Raw genomic sequence first — 17,307 nt, forward strand, 5'->3', positions numbered from 1 at the left:
TTAACCTGAAAAACACCCGAAAAACCACAGAAATAATAAAATGTCCGGCTTTTGGATGGTTTTATTGGGAACTCCGCGGTGTAGAGGGAAATGAGGCCGCCAGTGAAGAGGGATAGGCCGGGAAGCGCTGAGCGGCCGCGGCCCCGCTGTCTCCCCGCCCCACAGTAGCAGCAGGGAGGGAGGTTGGGATGGCGGATTTTGTTTATTTTCCTTTCTACTTCCACAGTGTCTCTGGGGATGGTAATTCACCTGCGAGCGCCTGAAACCCGGGGGAAAGGAGCTGCAGCGGGTTCTCCCACAGAGCAGGGCTTTGTCACTGTCTCCAGGTTTGCCAACAGCCATCGGGACTGAGGACGCCACAGAGCGGGTTCCCTTAGGAGGGGAGTGCCCTCAGCCCCGGCGTTTTCCTTTCGGGGAACGCGGAGTGAAAACCCAACGCCTCTGTGCTTGCACCTGCCCTGCCCAGCCCAGCTTCCAAGCGTTTCACTGCATGGACAGAGAATTCCCACCGGGAATGGCAGGGACGGATACGGGCAGGGTCGCTCCACGCAGCCCTGCGCCATCCCACCCCTCCAGCAGCACCAGGAACAGCACGGGGAAAGCGGCTGCGCTCCCTCACGTCTGATTTCCAGGGCAAATAAAGGGAAAAACAGGGACAAAACCACACCACGTCTGATTTCCAGGGCAAATAAAGGGAAAAGCAGGGATACAGGGACAAAACCACATCCGTGGAACGTCAGTAGGAGCAGTGAGGGAGGCGAAGTGAGCCCGCTGCCAGCTGGAAACAGCATCCCGTGTTACAGCCCTGTCTGGGATCTGCCTTTTTTATCTGATCCCTTCACAACTTCCATCCCCTGGAAGCTGGCAGAGCAGCAGGAGGCTTGGAGGACACTTGCCTGGCGAAAAATACCACAGAAGGAATTCCTATACAGGAGTAAATTTAATAAAACCACCACCAATTGTTTACTTTAACATAGCTCTTGTTACAGAAATCATAAAAATGGACTCAGTAGCTAAACTCATTAGTTCTTTCCCCTTTTAATTGAAAAATACTCCGCTGATTTCAGCTTCTACTGCACTAGATGGAGTGTTAAATAGTCGCCAGGACAGGACGCCCAGTGATTGAGCCCAAAACAAACACAAAGACAATTCCATCAGCTTTCTTTTTCCATGTTACGACTCGTTATAATGAAGTGAAAATTAAAACAGCAAGAAAGGGTCCATTTGACAGATGAAAGGTGGAGGGAGAGGAGATCCACAGCCGAAATCTCGCAGGAAGTCTTTAGAGAAGTGGTGCAAAACACCCCTCCTTGTCCTGCCTCGGGATCCAAAACAAACCTCTAAACACACACAAACACACACACACACACACTCACACGCCTCCTCTGGGATCACAGCACGTGTCCTGCGTGCACCAGTGGGAACAGAGAGCTGGATTTGGGCAGGTAAAGATCTGGGGCCAAAAATAAACCAAGAAAAAGGCAAGGCATCCTGAACCAGAGCTCCAGGAGCTGCGAGGGGCCGCGTCCGTCGCCAGCAATGGATACACACACAGACCTGGGGGAGGCCCTGGACAGAAAGGAACTGCAGGAAGAGGAGAAACCCAACTGCTCTTTTGGAAAAAGCCTTCCAAAAAGAAAAAAAAAAATAAAATATATATATATCGATATATTCACTACACCAGCACACGCTTCCCCCACCCCAGCCCAGGGAAAAAAAACAAAACCAAACAAAAGAATCAAACTGAAAGAAAATGCACAGCAAATAGACATAATCTTGAAGATTTTTAAAGAATAAATATTTTTTTGTAATTAAACATTATGCAAACACGTGCCACGCTTGCTCTTTGTCCATGCATATGCGCTATATACAACTTTGAAAAATACTGTGTTGTCCTCTTTTTGTTTTAAAAGTCATATACAAAGGTTGGGTTTTTTTTTTTTTCCTTGCTGTGTACCCCCCTCCTTCCCTCCCCAAAAATCCTCTTTACAATGAGCCAATCCACATTCAACCATGTATTTGGGTGGCAGAGAGGAGGAGGGGGGCGGGAGAGCCACCCCCCTTACCAAAGTCCATCAAAATGGCTGGTTTGGACATGAAAAGCAGTGTCAAGAAACTGGTTTAAGTTTCATCTGTACTACACACAGGAAAAGAAAGAGAGAAAAGAAAAAGGAGTCGGCTTGGAGGATGAAGCTACGTTACAAGTTAAAGTTGGAGGGTTTTTTAGTGCGTCTGTCACACTCTTGGCCGCCTAGAATACTGTTGTACAATGGTTTATCTACCTTTTTTTTTTATTACAATATAATTTACTTAATTTTTCTGTTAACAAAACAGAATCCCGGTACTACAGACCAGCGGTGTAAGAGGCGGAGCAGCGCCCTGGGTGGGTTTTATTGGAATTGCATGAGCACTCTAGGATGGGAAAGGGTTCAGAGTTCATTGCTGCGGGGCCGGGCTCAGTCCTCGATGTACTCCCACAGGTCCTTCTCGTAGCCTTCATGCACGTGCTGCAACAAAACCCTCCGCCGGCTCTCGCAGTATCTGCAGGGGACAGGGACAGCATGGAAAAGGCACATCAGGAATGGGGAGCAGCCCTTGTTGAGTTGTGATTTCAGGATTTACCTCAGAAACCCGGTTCCTCCCATGGTGATTCCCTGCTGGGTGTGTCAGTCACCTCTCCCTCCCCCTCCCAGCACTGTCTGTCAGTCCTGGCATTCCAGAAGGGCATCGAGTGACTGGCAGATTCAAAGGATGCCCTCCACCCCTGGGGGGACATTGGGCCATCCAAGTGTCCTTTGTCCCTTAGACCTCCCCTCCCATACCTGGTTGGTGGTCCCCGTGTTCCTTCCCTCCCCCTCTCCCCTGGTAAAAGGGTGAGCAAACCACACGGTTTGGAGAGTTCTGTTGGAGCTGTTGCTGGATTCAGGGGCCTGTGGGCCAGAATAAAGCTCTGGATCCAAACCCTCCATCAGAACCGACTCCTTTCCTTCACCATCGCCTTAAAGCTTCTCCGGCAGAGGGAAACCTGAGGAGCGGCCCCTCCACGGGAGGAGGCTCCATCCCACCACCACCAGAGCTCCTGCGTGCCTGGACCTGCCTCCACGTGCTCAGCAGCAGCACCCAGCCAGCCAAAAGTGTCTCTGAGGTGAAAACACCACAGTTGCCACTTTTTGGTCAAGCAGCAAGGGCCAGACAAGCTCAGGCACGTCCTGTCCAGCTGTATTGGTAATATTCCAATAGCCTGGCACCAAGTTATCCAAACCTACAGTATCCTTCATGTCCTGTCCCAGACTGCAAGGCAAGATGTATTCTATTTGCCATCTGTATGGCAGTTGTCTTCTGTTCAGTGGGTTCCTTATATCTTCCATAACCACTCCTCCCTCCGGGGACACATCTGCTGATAAGGGGCTATTGAATGTCCCCCTGCATGGCTGATAAGAACTACAGCATCCCATTGGGAGATGTGAGCCCAGAGGGAGGAGCCAAGCATTCCTAACTGGATATAGTCCTGAGATTCTGGAACACCAGCACAGCTTCTGCACTGGATTGCCCAGAGGAACAGCAGCTGCCTCTTGCCCTGGATCTTCAGAGGCAGAGACTGCACCTTTCTACAGGATCCCTGCTCCAGCAGAACCACAACTGACCCTCCAGGAGGGCTCTGCAGCCACAATTCCAATGGGACTGCTGCCAAAACCCTGACCCACAGAGTGTCAGGCTGGGTTCTGACTCTCTCAGTGTTGTTTTAGTTTACTGCATTGTTTCTTTTATCCTTTTATTTTCTTCCCTATTAAAGAACTTTATTTCTTGCTCCCATATTTTTTGCCTGAGAGCCCCTTAATTTAAAACTGATAGCAATTCAGGGGGAAGGGTTTACATTCTCCATTTCAGGGGAGGCTCCTGCCTTCCTTAGCAGGCACCTGTCTTTCCAAACCAAGACACTTCCAAAAGAGGTGATCCCCCAAGAAGGGAGTTTGTATTTACAGCCCATTAACAGTGCTAATTAAGACTTTGGTTGCTCCAGTCACTCAGCTTCAGGTCCCTGCCTGGAAACCAGTGTGCAAATTCAGAGTTTTTCAGGCAAAAGCATTCCCAAAGCCTCTACAGCTGAGAAACCATCAGGAATAACTGGAGGAGGAGGAAGCAGCAGCTGTGGTTTGAAAAAGTCTGAGCACAGGTTAATGGAGACACATGGAATGGGATGAGCTCTCCTCAAATATGGCCTGCTGCCTGCTCTAAGCCCCATCAGGACAACAAAAAGCCACATGTTAGCTGGGAAAAACTAGCTGGAGGTGTTCAAGGCCAGGTGGGATGAGGCCACCTGGTCTAGTGGAAAGTGCCCCTGCCCATGGTAGGAGGTGGAACAACATTTACTGTAAGATCCCTTCCAATCCAAACCAGTCCATGATGAAAACCTCAGGAGCACTGACACAGTTTTAGATGGAGATGGAAGCAGTCCAAAGGGTTACTGGTCTGGCTGGAGAGCAGGTTTCACCTCACATCCCAACATGTGGCTCTCAGAGGGACACTACACCTGTGGAGTATTCCCACCTACTCTGACTGAAAAATGCTGCACACAAAACTGATCCAAGAGCCCTCCCAGGATCCTGAGGAAAAGGGATATCGCAGAACACAGCAAAGAATGTCATTCTGGGTGTGTTAGAAGACAAAAAGCACAGACACATTGAATGAATTCAGGTTCCAAGAGCAAACTCTAAATAAGTTTGCTGGGAACCTGGCTTGCTTGGCAGCGGTCACGCACCCCTCAGGAGAAGCCTCCCAGTGGAGTGAAGCTATCCCTGACCACAGCACACATTAACACCTGGCAGCAATTCCTCACCTTCTGCTCAGGACCTGATCAGAGTGACTGATTTATCCATCAGAGCAGCTGTGGCTCCCCTCACTGCTGTCAGCTGGTCAAGAGAAACCCCTGTACACAAAGTCCCATTGATTTTCAGCAGCATGTGATGGCAAACACGTGGTCTCTGCTTTCCAAACTTTAGTTATTTTTCTGCTGGATGGGTGTGGGGGGCTTAATCCTGTTTTCTAGATATGTCTTTGCAAGCAAAGAGATCCAAACAGCTGAAACTAAACCAGCCTGGAGGGCAGTTCCTGCAGCTTCCCAGAGCTCTTTAAACCCACCTCGATGACATCCTGCTCCCAGTCTTGCATCAAAGGGCACCATGCAGGACATGATTAAGACATGACTGAACTGGTTAATAAGGGACCTGCACGGGCTTGACAGATGTATTCTTTCTTCCCAGAAATGTGAAGGCAGGTTTGGGATACTGTTTCCAAGCAATTCAGACTATATTAGTTTGTAATTTCACCCCTACAAAAGCATCCAGGTTCAGAGGACTGAAGTAAACAAGCAGCTTGATCTGAAATACCAAATTAATGGTGGCCTTAAAGGGTAAATTACAAAATGTGTCCAAAAAGAAGGTCAGGAAAGTCTTGTCCAGCCCCAGCTGTGCTGCCAGAGTTGGACAGGATGAGCCACCAAATCTTAACAGCTCCTGCCACGCCCCACAGTCCATTGAGTCCTACAGCTCACCCTACTTTGGATATTTTCTTCCCCCTAAGCCAGGCATAACAAATTCAGTGATTTTGGCAAAATGCCTCAGAAATGCAAGCCCTAATCCTGTGACTCATCCGCATTTTCAGCTTTGTACTTTTCCACTGTGCAGAAATGATTCCCCTGGGACTGAACAAAGCACTGGCATCTGTGTCACCTGGACCCCAGTCCCCTGCTCCCCTTCCCAGCTGGGCAGGCTGCTCTATCCCTCTTCCTCAGGGACAGCTTTCCTACACCCACGTTCTGCACAAATGGACCCAGCAGACAATTAAAGAGCCAATTGCTCTCTGCTGGCAGCTCATCCTAGGCCAAAGCTGGCAGCTTGGAATAACAAAGTCACTCCTTATTCTTTGGCCCTGGCTCTGTGGGTCCCAGTCTGGTGCTGGCCATTCCCACACGCTCCTTCTGTGCAGTAACAGCAGCGTACTGAGAGCCATTGCTTCTGGACACGGGATTTTTTTCCATTCTGGGGTTGGATCTTCCAGCTCCTGCTCTGCAGAGCAGATGGAAGGCAGAGCTTGGAGCCTCTCCCCACAGGCTGTCACCTCCCCTGAGAGCTGGTCCCAGCAGGGACACAAAAACAACTGCCAGCATCTGCGTGAGGGCTTCACCCGGAGGATTCGGGGCTGGCTCGGGACAGCGCTGCTGCTCTCAGAGATCCAGGGACTGGCTGATCACAATGGGTGGCACAAAGCCAAGAGCAAACAGCTTCCCAAGGATGTGGCTCTGGAGAAAATTGTATCTTGGCAAGTGCTCAGGTCACTCACTACCTGACACAGGGCATGGCAACACTTGGCTGCTTTGAGAGAAAGGAGTATTCCAACACAAACCTGTACTTATCCTGTACTTTCTGCTTTATGTCTTGCAGCGAATCTTGGGATATATCTCGCTCCAGGTACCCAGAAAGCACCTCTGTAGCATTCTCTAAGTCTGCTTGGTTATTCTGTAAAGACAAAAGAAAAAAGTGTTTGAAGGGGGGTAGAGGAAAGGGGGAGATTTTTATTTCAGCGCAATTGGCATCAGTACCAAAATAAAAAAGGATTAGATATCATGGAATCCCAGATTGATTTTGGGTGGAAAGGGACATTGAAATTCATCCAGTTCCATCACTGCCATGGGCCACCTTCCACTAGACCAGGTTGCTCCAACCCCCATTCAACAAGGCCTTGAACACTTCCAGGGATGGGGCAGCCATAGCTTTGTGATTCTGTGACTCCTCCAGCACACCATCCTACACAATGCCCAGAGAACCTCTAACTTTTACACAACAGAGTATTAAGCCAGACTAATTTGGGTAAAAGTGGGGACTAGAGGCCTCCAAGCATTAAATCTTATTTCCTCAGTTTTACAATTTGAATTCCTGACAACCCCATTTTCTCCTACCTCAAAGATAATGGACTGATTATTCTTTTTGAGGTAGAAGGCAAAGACGTAAGTGTACATGAGTGTGGCACGACACTGGCAGAGGACGTCGACTGCTTTCTTCAGGAACTGCACCTCGATCCATGACATGTTGTGCTGCTGCATCTCCTCCATCTTCTGCTTCACCTGAGCGTAGAGCTTGTGCTCGAAGCGCAGGCTCTGCATGTGGTTCATGTAGCGGTTGCAGTAGAACAGGTACCTCTGCAGGGCTGCTCGGGATCGCTGTGTTAATTCCCATTAGGGAGAAAGAAAACAAATAGTTAAAATAAAGTAATGGCTGCAAGAGAAGTAAACCCTTCACAAGGCTCTTCCTGATCCAGAGAATGAGCTTCCTTTCCAAAGGAGGCTCCTCTCCTGTCGTGTTGGGCAGACAGCTCCATGCGGCCCCGCTAACCCTGGGAAGCGCCCCGGGCACTTCCCAGCACAGCTCTGACATCCTCACTCCCAACCTTGGAAGCAATTACAATCACACTGCTCCAGCCTCATCACTTCCGTATTTCAGCCTCTCAACTCAAGGTACAGCACTCAAATGCTTCCAGTGTCATGACAAAAGTGAGAAGATGATGTTTTGTTGGGGGATTTTTTGCTAATAAGGAATTCTAATTACTGTGCTTGTGCTAAGAGGGCAATCTCAGGTTGATTATAAAGCAGGGGAAAGGCACCGTGTGCTAAACAAGAGAACCAAGATGACTCAATACACAGTCATTAATCTTATTTTCTTCACACTGACAGACCAGCTGTAAAAAACTAACACCACGGGCATGGTTCAACTTGTGTGCTCTGGATGTACAAAGGTAGCAAGCACATAGCAGGCAAAGCCATCCCTATCTTAAAAGTCAAAAGACTTAACTGTCCTTTGGATTTGTGCCTGAATCCGTGAACTCCTTCAGAGCAGATGTGTAGGTTTAGAGAAAGCACAGCACAGGGCCGATGATCTCCCTCAGCACCAAAGGTTATGGACTCACCTCCTGTGCATCCCTTGCTGCCTTTGCATCATCCTCATTGTAGCGATTACAGTTGTACCTGTAACAGGGACACCGATTCCACAGATTTCAGTCCAAATCCGTGCCGTTTGCACCACGACCTCCTCGCCTTCCAGCAAGGCACGCTCCCGAACTCACCAGGCAGATCCGTGGGGCTCCCAGGGGCCCAGACACACCCAGCAGAACTCCGCCTTGCAGTTCTGGTTCCGACAGACCATGTGGTTGCAGCCCCCGTCCTTCTCGATGGTGACGTGGCATTTCGGGCATTCCTGTCCACAGGACAGAGAGCACCGTTAGCAGGGCAAGCACGGAACCCCAACAGCCTGGGGAACTTGGAAGGGTTCCCACGGCAGGCAGACAGAGCACGTCAAGTGAAATACATGATTTAATTCTTCCCTTTGGACATCGAGATCCTCTTCAGTCAGGCCTTAAAATACTTCCAAACCCGGAGCAGTTAGATAGAAAAAAACTTAAGGAATAACATATTTTATCTATGCTGCTCTCACAGAGGGACACTGGGCGAGTCACTTCATGACCTTCCCCAAAATCCCAGCAGAGGGATGGTCTCTAAGAGCCTGGGAAGCATGTGGCTTTCCTCACCACCAAGTGTCTGGTCCACTCTGGGACTGAGACCAAGCCGGAATCACGCTGTTACCAATCCTGCAGCTGTAACACGCCATCCAGAAAGGAGCTGAAAACATGCAGCAAGACTCTAGTGTGCTTCAAAGAAGCTGCTGTCAGCTAAAAAGACACTTCTCTTCCTGAGGTGTTTCCATGTTTCCCATCAGGTCCCTTTTTTCCCTTCATGTGACACCTCACTGAAGACTTTTCCACAAAAGCTCACATGGGGTTTCCCTTTCAGGAGTAAGGCTTTTGACAAATGTGAGTATCTCAAAGGGCAGCTCTGCACAGGGAAATATCTGGGGAATATAACACCAATATCATGGTCTCCATGAGCTTGGAAATTAACAAATCAACAAAGCAGCAAATACAAAGAAAAAAACTGCATACATAAAACCAAAACCATTTTAGGCTGAATCAGCTCCTCATCCAGTTCATCCCACAACCACAGCAGCCTTCATGAAGTTTCTGCACGAGCCAGTTTTTATATATAACACAATAACAAACATATCCAGACCAGTGATACACACACCTGTGAAATCAGCTGCAGCTTTTGGGTCAGAAGCATGTGAAATCCCCTCCCCAGTCTGGAGCATGTCTTTGCTAACCAAAGCAAGCAGTTCCTACCATAGCATTCAGATAAACTCTCAGCAAAGGAAGAAACCAACATGCACAATCACTCCAGAACTGCTATTTCCATATAGGACACAATCTAATGGGTTCTCTCTGAGTGTCCCAACTATTACTGCATTTTATATGAGTTTTCCAGTTTGGATTGTCATAGACAGGAGAATTTGCACATCAAACCAATGGGATCAAGCAGCAACCAAGCACAAAAGAGGGATTTTCCAGACCTGCCTTTTTCCCAGTCACCTGTGTTTGTTCTTCAGACTCAGTAACTGTACTACAAACAGAGTAAGTGAAGCACAGTAGCTCCTGTGCTGGTCCCCTCAAAGGCACAACACCAAGGACACGTTCCCTAGGACTGTCCACAGGATGGATACTCAGCCAGGGAAGCTTGTTCCCAGTTAGTCAGTGCAGTTCTGTGAACTTCAAAGTCAAAAATGGTTCCTCCTTCGAGCAGAGCACTCAGGGCAGCATCTATTTCCCTTTTCCAGGCAGCACTCCTCCCTCTTCCAATCCTGCACCAACAAGTCAAGACTCAAATGTAGGTTTATGCCAGCCATGTCCCGCCCAACTGTGCAGATCCCTGCTGAGTCTGCTCATCAGCCAGGGTGGCTCTAAGTACAGACAGTGGCCCTGTCCCTGTCCCACCATGACCCTGGGGTGCAGAGCCAGAGGAGATTGTGGAGCTGTGCAGTTCTTCCATACACATCTCCTCCCACCAGGTACAGACCTCACTGGTGGGAGGCACAGCTGATCCACACAGCTGCTGTGATCCCTCCTGCTGAGCAAAATCCTACAGCTGAGAGAGGGAGAACAGGCCCCAAGTGACCTGCCAAGCCTAGGAGGTGCCACAAGCACATATCCACAGCACAGGGATTGGGGCCATCTCACCCCCAGTGAGGCTCCAGCAGGAGCATGGAAATTCTGCCCTCCTGTCTTTCAGGTGGGACCAAGTTTTCCAATGTGTCCGCAGTGCTCAGGGCTTTGAGCTCTGGAATGCAAACTAGGACAAAAAGACCCTTCCAGTGCCTGAAAGGGCTCCAGGAGAGCCTGTAGAGGGACTTTGGACAAGAGGGAATGGTTTTCCACTGCCAGAGGGCAGGATTGGATGGGATATTGGGAAGAAATTCTTCCCTGTGAGGGCGGGGAGCCCCTGGCACAGGGTGCCCAGAGCAGCTGTGGCTGCCCCATCCCTGGAAGTGTCCAAGGCCAGCTTGGACAGGGCTTGGAGCACCCTGGGCTAGTGGAAGGTGGGAGAGGTGGAACTTGATTTAAGATCCTTCCAACTCAAACCATTCCATGATTCTAGGATCTCAGTCCAGCCCTTTTCTCACAGGGAATGCCATCCTTTCCACACCTTTATGGTCCTGTCTAGCAAAGCACAAGGAAGAGGTGATACAGTATCTGTGCAGATCCCTAAAGCTGTGTAAAAGTGTAAAGTTAAGTATTATTAAAAATTAAAGCCATGAAAAGCACATACTAAAGAAATGCTGGACACCAGCAGAAAAAGAAGTAGTAACTACTCAAGTCACCAACAGAACAAGTGGGAGAGATTTATAGACTGAGGATAGGGAAGGAAGCTCTCCCTGAGAATTACAGCCATGCAACAACCCAACAGGCAGCAAATCAAGTTACTAAACCTGCAGATTATTGTGCACATTATCAGTCACAGCACAGCACAGAAGTGACCTCATTAACATTGTTCCACTTCAAACAATTCCATACTGGGCTTGGAAACAAAAGCCTGGGCAAACCTGGCAAAGGAGAACAATCCTGATTTTGTTGTAAAAGCCCATGCACATATAAAGCACCATAAACCTCAGCAGCTCTTTTATGAACAGGAAGCTAAATAGAAACATGTTTCTTATTTCAGGGCAAGTGAAAGAGATTAGTCCTTTCCAGAACTCCCAGAGGAACTGGTGGACATCAGCCTCCCACAGCCACATTCACATCAATGCCTTCACCCCTAGCCCATCCTATAAAGACTCATCAAAAACCACGGGGATTTCTTAATGAATTTCAACAAAACCCAAAAACTTAATTATGGCTAGCACAAACAATACACCATTCTAACACCTAGAGTCACAGAGCAAAACTTTTTCAAACAGATTTGAAACACCAGTTCATCTGAGAAAGGGAGATGGCACTTGGGCACTTTTAGAAAACCACAGATCACGGCTCCAGTGCAGTGGGAAATGGAGGAGCACAGTTTGGTGCTGGTGCCCAGGAGGATTCCATGTCCTGCCAGAATTTCCACACATTAGAACAAATGCAGGATCCCCAGAAAGTACAGAGGGAGCACTTTAAGCCATTAAAAAGTGACCTGAAAAGGGAGAGATGTGGGCTTATGCCATTTTATCTCATGCACAGGAGAAAAACAGCCAATGGATTTTTTGGGGAAGAAAATGTGCCTGGTTTATCCATCAGCCCTTCAAGCTCTCTCTGGCCTGCAAGGGAAGGATGGGGACATGCCAGGAGCCAAAGAAGCAAGGCTGGGGCTTTTTTAGTACCAGATGAACAACTTTCATTAACACCAAATTAAGTTCCACAATAAAAAGCGGTGCCTTGTGTGAAGGCCAGCACCTCACTGGCTTTATTCTTTTCCCTTTGGTATTCCAAGAAGCAGAGATTAAAATCACACTCAGGTTCCAAACAGGTTTCCCTTCCTCCTTTTAGACCACTTCTAGATACACCATAAGAGTCCAAAATAAATGCACAAATCCAATTTTTTTCTATTTTTCACTCCTTTAGATGTCCATTTGATGAAAGTAATGGATCTCTGTGGTTCCTTTATTCCCAAATACCTGAAACTTGCCGAGTTTAACTCAAGAAAGGAAGAACCGAGTTTGTAAAACAAACTGAAAAAGGAAGAAATGTGCAAATCCTTGGACTATTCAACACCATTCCTCAAGAAGACTGAGAATTAAAGGCTCGATAAAGAACTTGTATTGCCTTATCTCAACTTGAAATTAATCTAGTTAAGCTGAACTCATGTGAAAGTAGCTTATTTTAAGAAAAAAGCCATCTACTCCAGCACATTCTGCTGCAAGGGCTGTATCTTTTGTAGAAGTAGAAGGAATTTAGGTCTCCTAAGTGCAAGTAAATGAATGCAAAAGAATAAAAAAATCATATCAGAAACCACAGAACTCACTACTCGAATCTCGTTTTTCATTCAGACCACTCTACATAATTCATCAAAAAATGCATCACATCATTCCAGTTTGGGAACAGAACCCAATTCAGCTGGGTTTCACTCTTCTGTTCTCTCACACAATTGCCTAATCTTCCTTTCCAACTCCATCTCCCAGGACAAGCCGGAACAAATGTATCTCACATTCTCCCGTTGCAAAGGATTATCCAGATTTCAAGCCCACATTCCAGAGGATTGGTATTTCTCTTTTACACCTTCATCTTGGTTATGACAGGAAGTCTCCTTCCCTGAGAGGAGCCCACATGGGACAGCATTCATGCCTGGATGGCTCCAGAAAGCGCTTTCCAAAAGCCAGAAACAGCAACGGAGCGCGTAGTCACAACCGAGTTCCTTGGAGAGCTGTTCCCAATGATAATGGAGATTTCTGCATCTGATGGTACCTGATTCCTTTCTAGTTCTTCAAAATGAAGTTCAACACAGAATTTAAGCTGTGAAGCCACCAGTGGAGGCACAAGTTGTGCCTCACCAAACACGGCTGCCCTGCTTTCCTGTTAGGAACAGTACAGAGAGAAAGGAGGGGTGGATACACACTCCAGCTGCACAATTCCCATCCCAGGTTACTGCCACAGCCCCACACCCAGACAGCACTTGGGCTTCTCCATGCCTCTGGTCAGGGAGCAGCAGGGAACAGAGGCAGGACCTGGATGCAGCCCCACAATCCAGGGCTGACCTGGCTCTCTGGAGGCTGCAAAGCTCCCAGGACACACATCCCACAGGCCAAAGCTGCACATTCCCACCTTCCCCAAGGCAGGGATCAGCATGAGGGTGGTACTCTTCCTGCCAACTTTCCCCTCAATTGAATCCAGCATCAGCTCAGGGAGAAGAATGCCATATTGTCCTTCAGCTAATTCAATGGCTATGGATGCTCTAAGACTCCAGGGCTGCTGGCTTGCTCAAATGTCTGGAGTAATTACCCTGATGGCAATTTTTCTCCCTGCTGCAGCCTGGGCTCCTAAGTATTCCCATGTAGGAATGTCTGGGACAGTATTAGAGGAAGTAGCTTAGACAGTGATGTCCCAGAGCAGCAGTTCTGCTGCTCACACCAGACTAAAGGTACCAGTGAAGAAGCAGGGCTGGTGCCAGATGCCACCCTCCAGATGGGTGTTTCTCACCCCAAAAAATCTTCTTATTCCCAAGGCAGGGGCAGGTAGAAGATGGGGAACCCCAAGATCTCGAGGGCTTTAACAGGCAAAGCAGGGCTGTTGCTGTTCCAGTGTCCCAAATATGTGAGACCCAAGGCTAGCAGTGCTTACACTCTGCCTTTTCCAAGCTATTGGCTGCTCTTCCTCAGGTTTAATAGGAACAGTCCCTGAAGACCCAGCAAACTCCAGACAAACCTGGTTCAGTCCCAGAGCCACTTTGGAACACACTGAGACAAAGGCAAAGTCCCTCTGGTGACTCTGGGAGCTCCAGGCAGGGCCCACTCCAGGCTGATGTGAGCTGCCCAGCAGGGGTTTCCCTGCCACCATAACACAACATTCCAGCTCGATGAAAACCAGGCAGCCAGCAAACAATGCCATTAACCACTTACACAACAGAGCTAAGAAAACAAAGCAGCCATTTCCTCACTCCCTCCCCACCTTCCTCCTTCAGCTGGGAGCCCCAGGCCTGCTCCTCACCCCCATGGGATCTGCTGCTTTTGTGTCCTTGTCACCATGACAATCTTGGTTTTAATTTGTCCCAAAACGATCAAATGCCTGAGTTTCAGGCAAAGTTGGGCTAAGTAGAAGGAAGACCTTTACATAATGAAATCCCAGACAGCTGTTCTGCCAGTCTCCACCTGGAATGCTGCCCAGCAGAAATGAAGGCTCCTCCAGAGGCCAATCCCAGGGATTTGAAGGCAGATGTAAATGATCCCAGCCAAACTGAGCCACGGGTGGTGGTAACATGTTCCACACATGGAATGGGCCATGGATTTGCTTAGGGAAGCCACTGGTGCCAGACAGGAGCCCTGTCAAAGACTCAAATCTTGAGCTTCCTTTGAGTCTCCAATTAACTGTTTCTTGCAGGCACTTTCCTTCACTGAACTTGAAGAAACTCACCTGATTCCAGGCATTAAGACCTGTTCACTCTTCAAACAAGAGCACTTGAGTGCACTGTGGATTTTAAGGCTTGCTCTTAACAGGGAACAGAAAAAGCAATCCTAGTGCAAGGAATTAGATTGATGTCCTTTTCACCTGACTGTATAAAATCTGTATAAAATCTCTATATAAAATGGAGAAAACCTCTCACCTTTGTGTTGGCTGCAATCCAATTGGAGGTTTCACTGTCATCATCACACTTCTTAATCCATTTCTTTAACCACTGTCAGAAAAATGATGGAAGAAGAGTGTTCAATGTAGCTGGAGGAACTGCAAATGTTCCCAAGACACCTGCTCACATTAAGGAAAGGTACACCCAGCCACATGGGAAATGGGGAGTGTTGGTGCTGGAAAACTGTGCAAACAGCCACTAATTTAGTGGCAGACAATTGCTGCTGCTCAATCCTGAACCAGCACAAACACTCCTGCAATGAGTTTGCAGCTCCTAATCAACACAAACTTCATGCTGGACTCTTAAATAATAAGGACATTTTGGCTTTGGGGTGACTAATTGTGGCCTTCCAGTACCTGAAAAGAGACTGTTTACAAGGGCCTGGAGGGACAGGACACAAGGAATGGCTTCCCACTGCCAGAGGGCAGGGATAGATGGGATACTGGGAAGGAATTGATCCCTGTGAGGCTGGGGAGGCCCTGGCACAGGCTGCCCAGAGAAGCTGTGGCTGCCCCATCCCTGGAAGTGTTCAAGGATAGGGCTTGGAGCACCCTGGGTTAGTGGAAGGTATCCCAGCCCATGGCAGGCTGTGGGAGTAGACAATTTTTAAAGTCCCTTCCAACCCAAACCAGCAAAACCAAATTAGTTCCTCCAGTACAACAGATAACACCTGACAAAGCATCAAACACCTACAGGAACAACTCCTACAGGAATGCTCCTTGTCCAAAAAGCACCTTCACTCCTCTCAGGGGGTCACAGGTCTAACAGCCTACTCTTCCACACAACTCCCACCTGGATGAGGCACTGTTCCCTCACAAGGTCCAACTGAGAGGCAGCAGTAAAGGCACCCAAATAGGATTTCACTGCTGGTTCTCACCCTGGGATTTTAACAGGTGAGCTACTCTGCTCCCTGGTGGGAACAAAAATTGGGCTCAGTAATCCCTGGGGGTGCCTTCCAGTTCAGGATCATCTATGATTCTATGGACAGCCGCAAAAAACTTGGGCTTCATTGCTAAGTCTTGCACATAAATGTATTTTAAACTTTTTCAAAACATAGATTTGTACAAGAACCTCGATATGCTCACCTTGCATTTAACAGGATCATGCCAGTTTTCACCACAGTTAAAGCTGTAAGGGAAAGAAAGGGAAAATAAGCAGATTGTATTTGTAATTAAACAGTGTAAGTTTTCTTCTGGGTTGTTCAAAGCCAGTCCTAAGGAAACTCAACACACCCCCCTTCAATCCTGAAATCCCTCAAGGGCCACTTCAAAACAGTGACAGAACAAGGGGGAATGGCTTCCCACTGCCAAAGGACAGAGTTAGATGGGATTATTAGGGAGAAATTCTTTACTGTGAGAGTTGTGAGACACTGAAACTGGTTTCTAGAGAAGTCACCCCATCCCTGGAGTGTCCAAGGCCAGGCTGGACAGGACTTGGAGCAGCCTGGGATAGTGGAAGGTGTCCCTGCCTATTGTAAATCAAAGGTGACTCTGACAAAGGGGAGAGAGCATGATGCATCTGACTCCACTGATATCAGAAGGCTAATTAATTACTTCATTATACTATACTATATACATTTCATCTAAACTGAATCTGCCCAGCACTCACTCTGCACACAACTGCTCACACTGCACTGAATCTTGTGACTGTCACCTGACAGTCCACACACACACACTCTTGGCCCTGACAGGCCAAGGAAACAAAACATCCTCACTCTGGATAAACAATCTCCATATTGCATTCTACTTTGGCACAACACAGGCACAGCAAGTGATAAGAACTGTGTTTTCCCTTTCTCTGAGGTTCAGATAATGTGAATCTCAGAAATCCTTGGGAAGAATTGTGCCTTGCTTTTCCCTGTGAAGAGAAATGAGGCAACACCTGCCCGTGGCAGGGGGTGGAACTGGATCACCTTGAAGGTCCCTCCCAAGCCAAAGCAGCCTCCATGAACACACACTAACACACTCCAGGGCAGTGAGTACAAGGCACTAGCAGCATCTTTGCCGTGCTGGCTCTTACCAGAACTGGCGGCCACATTTGCAGCGCACGGGTTTCGCATCCGGGTACTGCACTTTAACGACGTGGTGGCAGTCGGGGGCAGGACACCACTTTAACAGTCGATTACACTGGGAAACAAAGCACACATCCCACATCACAGGGGAAGGCTGTGCTCAAGGACACCTCCTGCCCTGCATCCCTTTGTTGTGGCTGCAAGCAGCTAAGAGATTAAAACCAAACCCACTGCACCCATCACTTCTGGCAAGGACTGAAAGCTTGATCCTGTAACAACGTCTGCCCCCGGCTCTACAGGACAGCTGGAGCCACACAGCTGGGAAATTGGGACAGTGCAAACATCTTGCAAAGCACCTTTCTCCAAGTTTATTTGGAGCCTAGAAAACTAGCAGTGTTTTGCTAAAGCACTTTTGCAGTTTTACTTCGACTGGCAAAATGTTTAAGGCATGTTCTTGTTTACAGCATTTCCTGGTTTTCAATGTGAAGTATCTCAGGTAACACTCAAGAGTCATAAATATTACATAACTATTATGTAACTACTATAACTACGTAATTCTGCTTCTCAGAACTCTAATATTAAGCAACAGCTCTTACATTCTCTTTAG

General features: G+C 48.1%; 1 protein-coding gene across 3 annotated transcripts in view; it reads right to left on the reverse strand.

Moving 5' to 3' along the window:
- Positions 1-1,771: 1,771 nt before the first annotated feature.
- Positions 1,772-17,307, reverse strand: part of ARIH1 (ariadne RBR E3 ubiquitin protein ligase 1) — a 51,649-nt gene continuing 36,113 nt past the window's right edge. For 2 of the 3 annotated variants that reach the window (XM_071441915.1, XM_071441913.1), the window contains 8 exons: positions 16,709-16,815; positions 15,775-15,817; positions 14,669-14,740; positions 8,116-8,246; positions 7,960-8,017; positions 6,956-7,216; positions 6,403-6,515; positions 1,772-2,541 (listed from right to left, as the gene is read on the reverse strand). In XM_071441915.1, the coding sequence (XP_071298016.1) occupies positions 2,457-2,541; positions 6,403-6,515; positions 6,956-7,216; positions 7,960-8,017; positions 8,116-8,246; positions 14,669-14,740; positions 15,775-15,817; positions 16,709-16,815 (870 nt within the window). In that variant the 3' untranslated portion in view covers positions 1,772-2,456. The remainder of the gene's footprint in view (positions 2,542-6,402; positions 6,516-6,955; positions 7,217-7,959; positions 8,018-8,115; positions 8,247-14,668; positions 14,741-15,774; positions 15,818-16,708; positions 16,816-17,307) is intronic. The other variant, XM_071441914.1, reaches the window with a different exon arrangement.

Source organism: Agelaius tricolor, unplaced genomic scaffold, assembly GCF_023055355.1.
Source record: "Agelaius tricolor isolate 1412-34295 unplaced genomic scaffold, bAgeTri1.0.p SCAF_16, whole genome shotgun sequence".
NCBI lineage: Eukaryota > Metazoa > Chordata > Aves > Passeriformes > Icteridae > Agelaius > Agelaius tricolor.